This window comes from Mchenga conophoros, linkage group LG17 (assembly GCF_057382185.1).
Source record: "Mchenga conophoros isolate Kocher_MC1m ecotype Shallow Benthic linkage group LG17, M_conophoros_male_GT1.1, whole genome shotgun sequence".
NCBI lineage: Eukaryota > Metazoa > Chordata > Actinopteri > Cichliformes > Cichlidae > Mchenga > Mchenga conophoros.
In genome coordinates, this window is record NC_140542.1 from 15,727,749 (window position 1) to 15,745,000 (window position 17,252).

General features: G+C 38.8%; 1 protein-coding gene across 1 annotated transcript; it reads right to left on the minus strand.

Moving 5' to 3' along the window:
• Window positions 1–4,389: 4,389 nt before the first annotated feature.
• Window positions 4,390–11,650, minus strand: gorab (golgin, rab6-interacting). Its single transcript, XM_085252433.1, has 5 exons — window positions 11,474–11,650; window positions 11,044–11,368; window positions 8,554–8,655; window positions 8,227–8,367; window positions 4,390–5,175 (listed from the first exon to the last, which is right to left on the minus strand). The coding sequence occupies exons 1-5, from the start codon at window positions 11,526–11,528 to the stop codon at window positions 4,773–4,775; spliced, it is 1,026 nt and encodes a 341-aa protein (XP_085108559.1). The 5' UTR covers window positions 11,529–11,650; the 3' UTR covers window positions 4,390–4,772.
• Window positions 11,651–17,252: the final 5,602 nt, after the last annotated feature.

Consider the following 17,252-nt stretch of genomic DNA (forward strand, 5'->3'; position numbering starts at 1 on the left):
GTAGCGTTTTGGCCCCTGTCCTGTTTTATTTCCCTAATTGGGAGTAAATGGCCTCCTTGTTGACTCTTTACATCCTGTGCAGGGAACCATATGTTGCACACACGCCCACCCCCTGCACGCCGCCTGATTGCAGCGGCTGCGCCGGGATTTCTCCTCGCATACCGACCGCTGCGGCTCTCCCACACAGATTCTAAACTGATTACAGTTTTCAGAGACAGCTATCGGGGTTTAAGTAGGAATGGCGATAGATCAATAACCAAAGACCCCAGAACTGTGCAAATCATCTGACCTTGTTATCGGCCTACTAGGCTGAACTTCACGCATTCTATTCATTTATGCGTTTATATGTCGTAATGCTGATTTTCCTATTATGAGATCACGAATGGATAATATTGCTTAAATAAGCAATGTGTTTAAATAAAAAAAAAACCACACACACACACACACACAACTATACAGCATAAAGTGCCTAGTGAGGAACAGACGGCAAAAACCGCGAGCTTTGTATGAAAATATAGAATATTCCAAACTTTGATGGCGATAAAAGACGTTCGCGCACAAACAGGCATATACAATTTATCTCCATTTAGAATGTGCAAAGTAACTCCAGCTGTCAGATAAACGCGGTGTAACAGTAATTGCGCGTAATTGCGAGTAAATGTACTTCATGTATGTGTCCCCTCTTTATATTTTATGACTGGTTTTGTTCCGCTGCTCTCTCCATTGTTGCAGGCGGCTCACATGCAGCACTGTTGTAACTGTAAACGGTCTGTGGTGTTCCGACATAAAAAAGCAAATCTGCTCCTGATTAAAACAACACGGAGAGTTTACAGAACAAGTGGCCGTGTGAGATTAATTCGGCCGCGCTGATTCTCATTATTACAAAGCCCCAGAAACCGCTCGGAACAGCCTGCAACCAGGGACTCTTTAGAACTCATCATCATAAGACATACTGTGTAAATAAATAACTACTTCTCCTCATAAAGTCTTGGGTCCGATATTTATGTGTTTAAGATTTAATTCGTCTTTGTTTAAAGTTAGGGTGACTAATTTCATTTGATATATAAATGCATATGACTATTTGTTTTAATAAATGAGTTTATTTTTATTTCTTTCTCCCCTGAAATAAATTTCTTTTCCTTTTAAAGTAAAACAGCCTTGTCGAAAGATTTCTTTGAAAGTGTAGCTGAAACAGGCACGGCACGATTTCAACTCTATAGTTCACATTTACAAAGATTGAATCTACTGGCGGGATCCTGAGCATTAATTCGGCTCAAGTATTTAAAATTCAATCAGAAACAGAAGTGACATTTGTTTCATTTACTGGTTAGTTTCTTAATTTCCAGAGCAGACCGTTAACAGAATAAGGAGGAGATCCCGTATAAAACACCGTTTCCGCTCAAAAACATTGATGGCACACATGCTTATCTTGTGCCGTGGTACTGAGGTTGAGTTCAGAGTTCACTCTGCGTGGAGGTGAAGTCCGGCTCGTCCAGATGGCTGATATTTTTAAGAAAACTTGATTTCCCCCCACCCCCCGTTTCTCTGTGGCTGCCGGACTTCTCGGGTTTCAGGGTCTTTCTCGACCTGTCGAGGGACGGCAGCGCCACATAAATCACACTTTACTTTATAAACCCTCTGCTCTCTGAAGTCCGACTCAGGACCCAACACACACACTCTCTCACACACATACACACATGTATTTCCAATGTACAAGCGATTGCTGTAGATTGAAGCCCCGTTGGATGCCTTAATCTGCGCTGCCTGTATCTTCTCATTTTTCTTTGTCATAATTTAGAACACATTTCCTTTCACAGGGAGTCCCCTTCGGAGTTATCTGGAAGGACTGCAACAATTTTAGACTAAAACTGCAGCAGTGATGAATCGAATGCAGAATAAACAATCTTATTTTTGAGCATATGGGAGAATGTAAAGTCTAATATTGTCAATAAAAATAGAAGAAACGTTAATAAAAGCAGCCGCAGAATAAAATAAAATAGCTGAAAACAAAAGTATTTTTGCCGTGTTAACATACATATTTTTTTTAATCAAATAGTTGCTTTCTAGTGCAAAACTTATTGAATATTAGTTAAAAGATGGAAGGGCAGGAATTAAAAACAGTCATGAGATTCTACAGGGACCGTGTTTGTGTCAGGTGTGCTCAGATTCTCATGTTTCTGTGTGTGACTAAACTAGGGTCATATTTGTGCTGTGATTCCTTCAGTACACAGAGCAAGTGGATATTATAAAGTCATCTAAATCTGACTTGTGCATTGCATGCCAAATGGTTGCATTCATGCTGCTAAAGTTACTGTATATTCTGGTTATTTATGTCATTTTTACTTGTGTGAAATACTCACCCTGGAAAGATCAAACGATCTGACTGAGTGACTACACAAACTACAAATCAGACCGGATGTTTTTTTGCAAGCTTTTGGTATGTGACAGCGTTTCAGACTAACCAACCCTCTCATGTTGCCACAGCTATACTCATAGATGGAAGCAGCATTTAATGATGCAGCCGGTCCAAGTTGAGCTACATTTCTAAAGTCTGTAAGAGTCAGTTCAGAATGTTTTACAGATAAAGAGCTGTGACTTAGGACATATTTGAAAATGGCATTTATCTTAGCGATTAACTTTGAAAACACTACTTTAAGGATATTCAAGATTCTACTGCAGACCAAAGTGACATGACAGACATTTTTATGTGTACATAGTGTGAATCAGGGGAGTCATTTATGTGGATTAAAAATGACAATATTTTCCTCCTAAATATAGTATAAAGATCAGTATAGAGGTATGAAGCTGCATAAAATTACAATACTCCTGAAATGCACAATTCAAAATAGCCGAGTTATATAGCCTATATGAGAGTACACTAGATTACATTTTATTTTTAAATGGATGCTCAAAAAAATGACATAATAATCTGTTTTAGTTCATTTGGGTAATTGGGAACAGAATCCTAGAGGTTCTACAGGGACAGACGGACGGTGGTCACTCTCCTTCTGTGAACTTAAACCTTCCGACTAATTAAAAAGCTGCTTTTACGGTCTCCCCTTCAGACAGCCAGATGTGACCGGGGAGCTGTAAAATCTCAAAGCAGTATACAAAAACACTGCACTTTGAAAAACTTTGAGAAAGCGATTGGAGACCCAAAGTGGTCACATTGTAAATTCCTTCCCACACAGCAAGCTTCAGTTCTGTAGATAACCTTCTACCAAAAAGATGAACGCAAAGAAAATACAAATGGATATTTTCAATTTAAAAAAGTTTATTTTAGTAAAATATTACCCTTTTGTACATCTCTAAAATATGATGTTTTAAAATATTTTTTTACCCCATTTAAATAGCCTTTATGTATTTTCTGAACACACAAATGAATCAGACTTTGGTCATTTTCACTTACATAGATTTACATTTACATTAGATTCTTATACATTTTCTGACACGCTGTCAAAAATGTACGCTAAGAGAAAAGATAAGCTTGGAGTATGCAGAAACACATGCAGCTGAGAGCATACATTAACAGATATCACCTTACCGTGCAAGCCCACTGCTCCTTAGCTGAACTGACAAGAGGGGCTTTGTGAAATACAAGCCCAGCACCAGCAAATAGCGTCATCTACAACACATAAGTCACGACAGTTTGTATTCAGAACAGAAAGGGATTAATGATTAATGCCTCACTCCATATGCATGAAACGCCGGCTTTCTGCAAAGTAAACACAACCAGTCCTTCCACTTTTACAACAAAGACACAACAATCAAAAACACTCATCTTCTGAATTCGACCCATGCTCAGAGATGTGATGGAAAACCATGTTTGGAAGAAGAGGACTTTGCTTTTTAAGCACACACAAACATAAAAGTGCACACCTGAAGATAACAGCTACAAGATACCCTTCGATTTACCCAGCAACTGAACACGACTCTGGCCAGTCTATTGCTTTAAATATTTCACTCAAAGCCAGCGGGGATACAGTACTCGTGTTTCTCAAGCCCGATATATTAATATTCTACAAACTCTTTATTTAACAAAAGGAGGTAAAGTTCTCAATGTTTAAACAATTAAATAGAAGCAGCCTCACAAATAATAATAATAAAAAAAATGTGTGAAACACATAACACCAGAAATCAGACCAGATGTTCTCTGTGAGCTTTCGCTACATGAGTTTTTCAGACTAACCAATCGTGTTAGTAACATACAGCTTTCTATGAGCTGCGACTTTTTAAAACAAAAATACAACCCAAAACATAACGATGCTTCTTCTGTATTAACCAAGGCTGTCAAGGATGCCAACATGGGAAACTTATCAGCTGGAGAATCATGTTGTAAGTGTTTTTCGCTTTGTATTGTGTCTTTTTTCTCCCTCCCCTTCGTCGATCTGGAAACGATGCTTTGCTAGCGATCCGTCTGTCTTGTCAGTGTAAAGTTGTAATTTAAAAAAAATAAAATAAGTATTGATTTTAAACAGGCATACTATGCTGTGGGGAATAATTTTCTGTCATAGTTACAGTACAAAGTTATTTGATGCAAATGCCATGTTTAACTAGATGATAACAATGACGTGACTCGTGTGCTCTGGCCTCAACAGTCATTACATTTTAGACTGAGGTGTGGCAGTGATCGCCACCATCTCATCAGCTGTTCTGCCCACATGTGATGGTCAACACCTTGATACAGACACTTGATACAACATCTTTGTACAATTTGTCACCCATCAGTATATAACAGATATTTATAGAGCACATAACAGATTAAGATTGCCTCACGACACAGCCACAGATTCACTCTGAAGACAGTTTTCTAGTGTTTTACAGTCTTGCTCAGAATCTCCAGTCTCTTCCTTCACAGTCTCTTTCTCTTTAGGTCCACAATTTTTAGTTGATTCCACCTTTACCTCCTGACTCTCCACAGAGCCATTTTCCTTTTCCACGTCTTTCTGCACCTCTAAGTTTCTCCTCTCCTCTTCCTTTTGCCTCTCCAGCTCCTCTTCAGAAGCCTGAAGCTGTAGCTGCTGCATCAGTTCCTCCAGCTTGTGGGCTTTGCGCAGCTCATTTTGCTGGATGATGGCACAGAGATGCTCCGTCAGCTGTTCCTTCACCTCAGTTTTCTTGTGAAGGTCCAGCTTGGCTATCACGTATTCAGCTTCTGCCCTCTCATAACGCTTTCTGTGGAGAAATAAGAGAAGAAAATGACTAAGAAACATGAAGAGGATCAAAACAGTACACTCAGAAATGACATGCTGTTTTTGAGCTCAATTTCCCCTCACGAATAAGTAACTGTTTTATTTTATTTAGAATATGTGCTGAAAAAGATCCAAGTATGTTCATTTATATTTCATAAGTGCTATGACCAAATATCCTTGGTCATATGACCAATGTGTTAGGAAATGTGCTCATTTGTTATTTCTGCTTTTTGTCAAACCTTAACCACTTAGGAACACAAATGGAGTTCACAACATTTTTCAAGAAAAACAATCCTGAGAATTTATATAAGAATAAACAAAACTCAAACTTAAATTAATAATGATTCAACAAATAAACACATTCTGGTTCCAGGAAGTCAAAGACTTGTATATAGTAGTAAAAGTAGTAATTTCTTAACAATTCATCTAAAACAGTTTCTATTGTTAATAGTGACATTAAATAATGGACTAAAGTAAATAAAGTTAACGCAGTAACTAATAACTTCAATTCTTACTGAACTCTACATTTAGTGAGTAAATATCAAAAGCCTGCTTAAGTTTCTCCATTTTGGGAACAGAGCTTACGTTCTCTGCTCTCTGTGTCACAGCACACAGCATTAGTTATTTTCCTCTCTCACATTTCGTGAAGACCGTCTTCCATTCTGCCTTATCCTAACCATCTAACTGTACCAATACACGCTAGTCAGTCAGAGGTACAGTGAGGGCATGTCTTCACAGAATGCAATCATTGATACTGGGACTGACAAATACTGGAGACCAGAGTTCATGGACGGTGAAAAGATGATGATTTGTTTGATGATGAAGTTTGTTAAAATTAATGTTTAGAAACTACACACACACACACACTTTACTTATTCGGCAACTAACAAAAAGGTCAGTTCAGCAGTGCTTGCATATACTTTAGGTTTTTTTTTTTTAATTTTCTTTCATTTGGTGCTTATTATGTCTGGAACACCGTGCACTTCAATGAATGCAAAAAAATGACATGCAGAGTTGGTGACTTAACTAAAACCGACTGTACTGGCAGTGTCTCGTAACCCGCTGAGAGCAGATGCTTATTCTCTCAGAATGTCTGAATGCAGAAATATTGTTTTAATTGCAAAGGACAGAAGACCACATGGTGTTTGGAAACACTGTGGTAACAAACCAGATGATGGCAAACATTTCCAAAAATCAAATTTCACCTCTAGCTATTATGTTGCATCTCAGCAACATCTTAACAACTGACTAAATCAGCATAATCATAACAGAATCCAGTGTACCGAGTGTGTGAAGGTCGGGTTTGTCTTTTCATTATACAAACACCTGTAATGATACAGGGCTAATGTCACTACATGACAGGCTGCAGCTTCATGAACTAGGACAAATACAGAGTTACCATATCACAGGATAAGATAAGATAAGATAACTCTTTATTGTCATTGCACAGTCATACATAGTACAGTAGTACAATGAAATTGGAAAAACTGTCCTACGTCGGCACTACATATAACACAACACGACAGAAGACTGTTTACACTGGGAAAGTAAAACACCATAATACAAGATACAGGTTTAACTTCCTGTATTTCATGATAAATGACTCATGATTTTAGCTGTTCTGTCCTCTGCATGGTGCATATATTGTGAAAGGTTACACGAGTACTGTAGGGGGCAGTGTTTCTATGGTTTCAAAGCACAGCCTGTACTAGCAAGAATTTATACTTTTGAAAATAAAAGCAATAAAAAGCAACACACCCCTTAGGAGTTACTGTTCAACAAATTGAATGACAGCAGAAACTGTTTTCGGAGAGGCTCCAGGAAGAACATCAACGTGAAGCTAAGGCTCCAATGGCTGTTTCACACAGCATTTATCTCCACTCTCATCACTGTGTCATATATAGATCTGACTCAGGGCAAAGAATAAATGAAATGGTAAATGGCCTATATTTATATAGCGCTTTACTAGTCCCTAAGGACCCCAAAGCGCTTTACACAACCAGTCATTCACACATTCACACACTGGTGATGGCAAGCTACATTGTAGCCACAGCCACCCTGGGGCGCACTGACAGAGGCGAGGCTGCCAGACACTGGCGCCACCGGGCCCTCTGACCACCACCAGTAGGCAATGGGTGAAGTGTCTTGCCCAAGGACACAACGACCGAGACTGTCTGAGCCGGGGCTCGAACCTGCAACCTTCCGATTACAAGACAAACTGCCACGATCGCCCCATATGAAGTGTTGACATTAAAAACAACCTTTGATGGTCTACAACAATCTGAAATATAACCACAATCTATAATGGCACTGATATCCATACTGTATCTAAAAGAAAAACAAAGTCACTGTAACATCACCCACCGATTCAGACTCTGCATTTTGAATCATCGACACTTGTATTATGGCTGTTTCCATGATGATTTTTCTGAAAGCCAGGACTGCCTGTATTTAGATCAGATGGTGGACTGCTAAACCAAGCTTCGAGGGATAACACTAGCAAGTTTATTTAGCAGTCTGCCTTTTTAAACTGTGCAGATTCACTACAGAGGTTCACATACACAGTACTGCTAATCAGCACGATGTAGAAGACTAATAAAAATCATTAAAAATTCACTCAGGAAAAACTAGCACAAAATTCTTGGATGGTCTGTAGCGCAGAGTTACTGTCAGGTGATAAGCAGTTGAACAAAAACAGCTGAATGGAGGAACTGCAGTTTTGGCATTTCCATGTTTATTTTCAGCCACTTGCATTGGGATCAAGGAAATTTGTCAATATTCATCCCTAGTGGAGAGTGACACTTCAACTGGTCAACTGACATGCATGTGTGGATGCATTCTAATGCCTAAGGTGTGACCTAACTAATGTGATTGCATCACAGGTACCAGGTGTGAATTGGGCATAAGTGTACTGGTGGGCCATGAAGTCATTAAAAACACATCTGTGCTTTTAATATTGTGACAAATTCACATCAGCTGTGGAAAAGGGTTTACTGACACTTTCTTTTATATTTTTTCCTGATGTTAAGGCTACCTTGCAGCTGAGTAGTCCCAACTGGCTTGCTCTATCTTTCCTCTCAGGATGCCAATGTCACAAGACACCATGTCGTCGAGGGCTTGCAGCTCTTTCTGGATTCTCTTTAGCTTTACAGTCTCTTCCTGAGTCTGTTTGGATCTGTGGAAAATAATAAACCATTCACACATATTGTTTTTTTGCCTTGACCTTAATCGTAGCAGTTTTGAGGCACATTTATATTCATCATGTTGACTTGATACTCTAGTGATATTTAAAGGGGGCCTCTTTTGAGCCTCTGTGTTCATAACAACGATCAAAAGAATGAAACTATATATACACACTTACTTCTCAGCGATAGTTTTTGCCAGCAGAGCTTTCTTGCGTTTGTTCCTCTCTTCGATGATTTTTTGCTCTTGCTGAAGTTGCTCCAGACGCGTCTTTTCCCGTCTGCCATCACACAAAATGAGAATTTAAACAAATGCATTTGCAATTTCATCTCAGAAAGACCAAACAAAAAACATCAGGATTATGAAAGGAGCAGTGTCTTTCAAAATCGTTCTAATTTACAAACACAACAGCACCCTATGGTATGGGTTTGGCAAATTATTATTATTATTAAGATTTTGATCATTGTGTGTTGATATTCTGATTCCGTTTTTTCCAAGTATCTGGTGCAGATCAGAATCTGAATCAGAGAAACCTTATTCATCCAAGAGAGAAACTGAGTAAGATGTGGACAGTGCTGAGGTAGTATGCATGAATTTAATGAAATGTGAGCCACATGTGTACAAGACCGACAGTACTGTCATTTATACATCACTCAAATCACATGCATCATATAATATGCTTGCTTTGACAGCCAAAGATAACCAAAAGAATCATGCATCATTCTTGTGGATATCACTTTGATCCACATCACCCACCAACCAAGGCTCCACACCCTCCACAAGAACAACAGTCCCTAGCAAAATCGTCCTGCTTCTGCAAGAAAGTTCAACACTTGCAGTGCAAAAAACACTCCTCAGGAAGCGTTAAAGGAGCAGGACAAAGAACCCAGAGTTTTTACAGGTCTCCCAAACTACACACATCTAAATCTGTTCCAAATCTGAAACAAGTCTGTTCCATAGAGGCCATATTTTGGAAACCCACAGGAACCAAAGGATCCACAGCCACTGTTACAATGACAGGATACCCTGACAAGTCCTGTGTCCTGGAAGCATGGAAATCAATAATTTCCAACGATTTGTCTATACAGAAGCACAGGCGTTTATTTTCCACAACCATCACTTTTATGGTTGACTAGAACATTAACTAAACATTGATACAGCACTGATGAGTGCTAATTATCCAGCCGCAAAGTTGGGGCAGAGAGGAGCCATCTACTGTGGTAAGTTAAAGTTTTGTTTCTCACCCAGATAGACTGCAGATACACGCAAAACCACAACACACATTAATGATACAAATCACTGCTAGAAACCAAATATACAGAATTACAGTTAGGTCCATAATTTATTGGACAAAGTGAGATTTTTAAAAAAAAATCAGTTTTCTCTTTGTAGAACACCACAGTGGATTTTGGATCAAACAATCTGCATGTGACCAAAGCGCAGATCTTCAATTTATTTTAATGGATTTAACAGAAGGATAATTTCAGCTACTAATCTTTTTGGAACATTTTCTGCAGGACTGTCTCTGAAACCCAATGACATATATAATGATTGCTGTGAAATTTTAGCTTTATATATGAAAAACTTTCCTAGACTTTTATTTTTAAAGAACGTATTAACTAGAGTCCGTTGATATGATTTCAAATCAATGTCACGATTGAATGTCAACATTCAACAATGTCAACATTTCCTGGCCGGAGGAGTTACGTGATAACCCATTCAGCACTACATTATTAAGGGGGCATTGCATACTTCTAACAAAGTCAAGAACACTCCCAAGGAGGTGGGTATTATTATCAACGTCTAAAATCAAGAGGTACTTTTATGTGGGGAAATGCAAAGGTTTACTACTACTAATTACATTCAAGAACAAGAAGACCAGAGTAGACTTTACCAAAAAAACATCTGAAAGAGCCTGCTGAAAATTAATTCTTTGGCTAAATAAAATCAGCATGAATTTGTATCAGAAAGACAACCAGATAAAAATATGCAGAAAGACTGTTTCCAATTATTAAAAATTATCCTTATATTTAAAATTAAATTTGTCCAAATGCTTTTGAGCTTTTGAATATGGAGGACTACCCATACGGAAAAGAAATAGTAAAAACTTATATGTGATTTACTCATGAAAGTGGCCACTTTCGCATTACTTTCATACATTGTTTTAGTAAGTATCCAAAACATAGAAGTTTCATTATATAATTTTTCAAGGGATCTTATATCTGTTTTCACACTTATATGCTTTTTATACAAGTTTCACACAAGACAGATACAAAGTTTATAAGATTTATATATATCTTTTCCATATGGGTATGCATAAAAATGGGTATGGTTTCTAAACAGTTGATGATAAATTTTTCTAAAAATGTTATTAATCAAAGCTGAAAGTCTGCGCTTCAATCACGTCTTGATTGTTTTAAAACCCTTTGTGGTAAAACTGCAAAAAATGTGTTTTCGTCCAACAAATTTTGGATCTATTTGTATATTTTGATTCACTGTGATACAGTCTCAAAGACGAGCACAGAATGTCCCAGCATGTGCATGAAAACACACAATTATGTTTACATACTTGGGCATGTTTGCTACCCTGGTATTACACCTACTATGTAAATATTGGTCAGTTTACCTGTCATCTTTACAGTGCACGTGAGAACAAAATCATACTAACAATTCAATCTCTTGCTTATCCAGCTCTTTAACCACTGGGGTTTCTTCTTCTGTAGTCGGTTGGTCGTTTTCATTGTGCTTCATTATAGCGGGCTTCTGCTGCACCTCTTGTTTGACAGTGGGTGTTGTCGCCGGGGCTGTGGGTTTAGGCTCTTCCCTCGGGGACGGTTTGGTGAGTTGTTGTTCGCGTGAAAGAACCAGTGACTCGGCTCCTACGTTTTTCTGGGCTGCTGACTGCAGGGCTCTTTCTCGCTGCAACTGCTGCCGACTCCGGTTACCTGAAGCTGGTTTTCGACCCCGAACTGGAGGTGCAGATACAGTAGAGTCTGAAAAGTACACGTGACCATGGTTACTACTAAAAAAAAAGAAGTAGGAATAAAATATCAGAATGAAGTGCTGAGTGTTCCGACTCTCAAGAAAGGTTAGCTTACCCTTTTGCTGTATCCTGCGCAGCTCCTCGTCTGAAAAACCGGCCCAACCGCTCATTTTGCAACTCGCCTAACGAGACACATGTAGGAAATACTCAAATTACTTAAGACTACAAAGTTTTTAATTCAGAGTAAAGTTCAACGAAGGTGTAAACGCCACCGCCATCTTTGTTTATTAATGCCACGTCAAGGACCCCAAAAAGACCCACGAAATTGAAGTCCTACATATCGCCTGCATTAAAACAACGAAGAAGAAAGAACTAACTTGAAATCTAATTGAGATCATCAACAAGAATAATATCAGTATATTCTTTAGATAATTATACGTTGATGAGCTTAAAATGTGCTTCGAGTTATTTTATTTATCTTCGCAACTTAATATCATTTGTATAAAAAAGATAAAAGGCAACGTTCTGAACACCTGATCAACAGACTGAAAATGTTCTTGAGCTCTGTGCTTGTGGCTTGATAGTCATTAAGTGTTGTTGATCAATTAATTGATTTTTTACACACACACACGTCCTAGGATGCATTATTTATCACAAAACAAAACAAAAGAAAACTGAGAGCTAGTGGAAACTTGTAGGACTTTATACAACAATTTGATTACTTCCTAAAATTAAAGAATGCACTTGCAAGTTCAATGAATGGGAATACTATGGAAGGCAACTGAAGTGGATGATTAAGGTTCCCTTTCTCTTCTCTGGGGAAAAAACTCTCCTGAAAATATCTCACCAAATGAGGAACACTTTCATTGAAGTATCTACAGCCATGACATGCATTTATTAATTCAAAAACAGAGTTTACGTCAGCAAGATGAACAAGGCTACAGGGCTATACTCTCTTAATAACATTTTAAAATTCACACAGCAGTGGGGAATACATTTCAGTACAGTAGGCATCTTTCAGAAAGTAAACTAAATGTAAGGATATTAAGGATTATATTAAGGATGTTTAATTCCCCCATTGTTACTCTCTTCAATACCATGTGCCGACACAGAAGTCAGTTATCTCATTAGTAGTGCTACATCCTCACTGCATACGACCCTCAATACTGTGGCTCCACTGAAAATAAAGCTTCAAATTAAAAGCACTTGACTCCCATGCATGACTCTCAAACGTGCGCCTTAAACCAGACAAACAGTAAGTTAGAGAGGAAATGGCATCTCACTAAATTAGAAGATCTTTATTTAGCCCGCAAAAAGAGTTTGTTGCTCCATAAACAAAGGAAAAATAACAATAACAACAAAGGCTTTCCTAAAGTTGGGACATCTTACTTGTATCACTGATTCAAGAAAAGAAGAACAACCCCATGTTTTTCTTCGGTACTATAGCCCGGGTAACAAAGAGTTAGCACTCTTTTGAACTTTCCTCTCACAGTAACTAGTTGTGACTTAATACATTTCTTCAAGAAAAAATGTAACAATTAGAGAAAAAACAATCATACTCACACTCAAAGAAGTCCTACCATTAATTAACACTTTGATCTTAAATATTAGTCTTTCTATTAATGGCCTACATACCACATGTCTGTAAGGTGGCAGTAATTAAACCAGGTTCAGTCAGAACAAGCGTCAAATCTAAAAATAGTCATGAATGAAACAGTTCCGAAGTAAAGCGATCTCTCTCCTTTTATCTCAGACAGCGCTGCAATAAAGCTAATCCCCTCTCAGTTAATATGTGCATCCATCGTTTACACGTCGCTGAAAGCTGTGCTTAATTCAGTCTTATAGAAAAATGTCTCTGTCACTGAGGGTGTAGCCAGGTACAGCTCACAATGACTGGGGGCTAGCGGAGAGGCCAGGAGATTCTTTCTTGTACTTTGTGCATGTGGGTTGTGGATAAACCCCAGGTCTTTGGCAGTAATCTGATAGGAAACCAGACTGCGTGGCAAACTCCCCCATAGCAAAATTGGTATGGCCCGGATCTGGCCCACACAATGTGCTTACACATGGCCTACATACCGCAAAGAATGATGGCCCTTTGGTGACCCAGATCTGGTTTGCCAGAGGTGGCCCATACATGGGCCAGCACAAAGCCAGTTGGAGACACACTGTGCTGGCCTATGTGTGGATTACCTCTGGCAAACCAGATCTGGGCCACCAAAGGGCCGTCATTCTTTGCAATATGTGGGCCATGAGTAAGTTGTGTGCAGCCATGGGCCAGTTTCAGACACACTGCTGGCCCTGTGCTGGCAGAACAGTTTCAGCTCTGGCCCCAGATGTCAGCCTAAAGTGTACCTTAATCAAGCCATGTAATAACAACATGTGCCAGAACATAATAGTGCAAAAGTAAGATGACAAAACTCAGACAGTGAATCTCACACAGCACTGTTCTACTCTCGCAGATCACTCAAAGCACTCTATACAACATTCACCCACTTTCTCTAAACTGAGTGCTTCCTAACTACATTCATACACATTCAGGCAGAGTGGAGGAGCCAGGGATTGAACCACTAACCCTCTGATCAGTAGGTGACCTGCTCTACCTCCTGAGCTAGAGTGTACACTCACAAACCTGTCAAACCTGTCAAACCTGCATTTGAAACATTGGCTACCATAGCAGTATATTACTGCAAAATGGCATTTGGGTTTTCTAACTAAAATAGGTAAATAGTAACATAAATATTGCCATCATTGCCACACCTGGCCCACATCTGTTGACATACACTCAGCCATGACACCAGTCAGTCAGAAGTGCCAGCTTGATGCCAGATCCAGGCCAGACCTGTTTTCTATGAGCCTGGGCCACATAAACCAAACCATAATCAGGCCAGATGTGGCATGCCATCACAAAAACAGAGCTATCTACGCCAGGGCTGGCCCATATCTGGATAACATAGCAGTTACCATGCCAGAAGTCAGCCAGCAGTGCCAGCTTGACACCAGATCCGGGCTAGACCTGTCTGCTATGTGAGCTGCTGCTCGCTCAGCTTTTACTGTTCTGAGATCAGCTATGGTCTGCGCCTCATATGGAGACACAGCTAGCATTAACAAGTAAACAAGCTTCAGTATTTAAGCATCTTAACAGATGAGTGTCTTCTTGCTACCCACATTGGCCACCATGAGTGAGGAGAGGAGATGTTTTTAACAACTGCTTTATTAGATCAGCAAGGAAAAGTCTGATAATGTTGGAGAGTGGACGCTAGCGCCAACTATATATTATTAAAGTAACTTTATATTCAAGTAAATGAGCTCAACTCTAAACATATGCAGTAATAATGTTAATCTATTTAACAATGATAGGGAAAAATTTTATGCAAAATATATTTTGTAACTTTTTGTAATGCAGTTTGCCTTTCTGTAAGTCACCAGATCGCAGTAAACTAAACCGTTACTTAAAAAGACATCACTTCACCCAGCTATTTGGGTTTCACTTACCACCCCTTGTCTGCAATATTCCTGTGTAATACTCAGTACAATGTTTATCAATGCTGCCAAATGTAACAATATATCTAGTACAAAACACCACAGCTGCAACATGGCACAATATTCAATAACACCCACATTCCACGACTTCTGCTACCCACCAACAAGTGTAATATCCTTCTTTTGTAAAGTGCAATATCTTTTTTTTTTAGCAGAACTGTATTTATGTATGTTTATACTTTTATTTTTGCTATCTTATTATATTTGCTATTTTATTGTATCTAATTTCGTGGATGAATGATGAGCGTAACCAAGTAAAAATGTATGTATGGTAGTCTGCTGAAACGTAAGCTTTCCTCCAGTTTTACTGTACAATACCCAAGTACCACGACAGTTTAGGAATCTTTATCTTATGTTTATCTTTAGTTATAGGCCAATCTCGAACCTCCCTTTTAATCTCAAACATTCTCTAAGAGCACTTCTCTCTCACACTGCGGGCTTACTTATAAGTAGAATGGGAGGCAGAGCCTCCAGCTTTCAGGCCCTCTTCTGTGGAACCAGATCCAAGTTTGTACTTGAGAGACAGATACGCTTTCTACTTTTAAAATTAGGCTTAAAACTTTCCTTTGTTTCTAAAGAATATGGTTAGGTCTAGATCAGTTGATCTTGAATCCTCCCTTGGTTACACTGCAATAGGCTTAGGCTGTTGCGTTGATGAGTATTTCTTCTTCACTCACCTTTTTCAGTCACTGGTTTTATACATCACTCTGAATTTAGTCATTAATTATTATTAATCCCTCTTCAACAGTGTGTCTCTTATTCTGTCTCCCCCCCCCCCCCCCATCACTTCCAACCAGTCATGGCAGATGGCTGCCCCTCTCTGAGACTGATTCTTCCCATTAAAGTATTTCCTTCTTGCTGTCGCTAAAGTGCTTGCTCAGAGTGGGTCGTTTGATAGTTGGTGTTTCTCTCTATCATTGCGGGGCCTTTGCTTTCAGTTTGAAGAGCCTTGAGGCAACTGTTGTGATTTGGCACTATATAAATAAAAATGAACTGAATCGAATTGAATTGAATATAAGGAGTGAGTCATGGTGAAGGTGAATGCAGTGGTCTGTTGACTGCAGGCAGGGCAAGAAAAGAATTTCAGAACTGCCCTTAAAAGACCTGGATCCACATTTTTGGTTTTAATTGCTTTACTGTACTCATTATGATCTGAATTTAACATAGTGCAGGGTTTTCCGTTTAGCCAGTGTAAAGGCATAGTTTTTTCCTTGTCATTGGTGAGGAGAAGAATGGTGTAAAAACAATGACCCCTGCCTGGCAACTAATAAAAACTGGCATTCACATCATTTTTTTCATCTGGGCGCCAATTATGTGCAAGTGAAAAGACGAAACACCTCAGGAGGGCATAAATCGCTGGCAGAGTTGAGACAGAGCTGGGTATGGAGGCCAGATGGCAAGGAGAGAATAACTTTGTGTTGGGCTGAGGATGAGATAGCCTTGGATAGCTGATTAGGAAGGAAGGACCAGATGGCTCATTACTGAGATGACCTGTAGAGGCAGTTTAAGGTTAGAGGTGGAGGAAGCATCTAAATACCTCATATGAATGGATAGTAGTGATAAAAGAGAATGGCAAATTGAGTTACCAGAATGACTTCACTCAGTTCAGAAGTTCACCATTTCAGATCTGTCATCCACGTGTGTCAAGGTTTTCCCAGAATCTGAGAAAGTTCTTCCAGTCTATGACACAGCAAGAGGACATTAATCTGAAGTTAGTTTATACATGACTAATTAAAGACAATTTATTTTCTGAGGGGAAAACAAGGCAATGAATTCTGCAAAACCTTCAAACTTGGCTACTTGCTGTAGTTGTTCCTCTAATTAATCAAAACAACAACCCATGAAATGCATTTCTTCAACTTTTTTTTCATCGTACATTTTTCAAAGAAAACTGCAACTCTGGTTAAAAAAAACAAACATTTCTACAATCAAAACTTAAAAGTACATTTGTGTGTGCACTGGAAGTAAAAGCCAATTTTAGTAAATTATAATTTCTTTCATGGCCAACACACAGTTATGTGTATTATGTGCAGTGCGTACATTTGGGGGAATTGTAATTTACAGGTTACATTTAGAAGAAACCCTGATCTTATATGTAAATGAGCCAATTCTGAACAATACTCCAGCTTTGCCACCTGTTGTGTTCTTTATAATATGTTTGGCATTGGACAATGACATTTCTTTATTATTTTATATCTCCAACACCGTAACAATGGATTTTGAATGAAATACTTAATATGTGTGACTGATGTGCAAATCTACAGCTTTAATTCCCTGGGTTCAACATAAGCGTTGCCTTAACTTGTGTTAGGAATTACAGGGAATTCTTTAATATAGTCTCCTTTTTTGAGACG

Coding starts and splice junctions, on each gene's coding strand:
- gorab (XM_085252433.1), bottom strand. CDS start 11,528: ATGAGCGGTTGGGCCGGTTTTTCAGACGAGGAGCTGCGCAGGATACAG. Junction 11,369..11,473: donor GCGCAGGATACAGCAAAAGG/GTAAGCTAACCT, acceptor TGTACTTTTCAG/ACTCTACTGTATCTGCACCT. Junction 5,176..8,226: donor TGGGACTACTCAGCTGCAAG/GTAGCCTTAACA, acceptor ATTTCTCCACAG/AAAGCGTTATGAGAGGGCAG.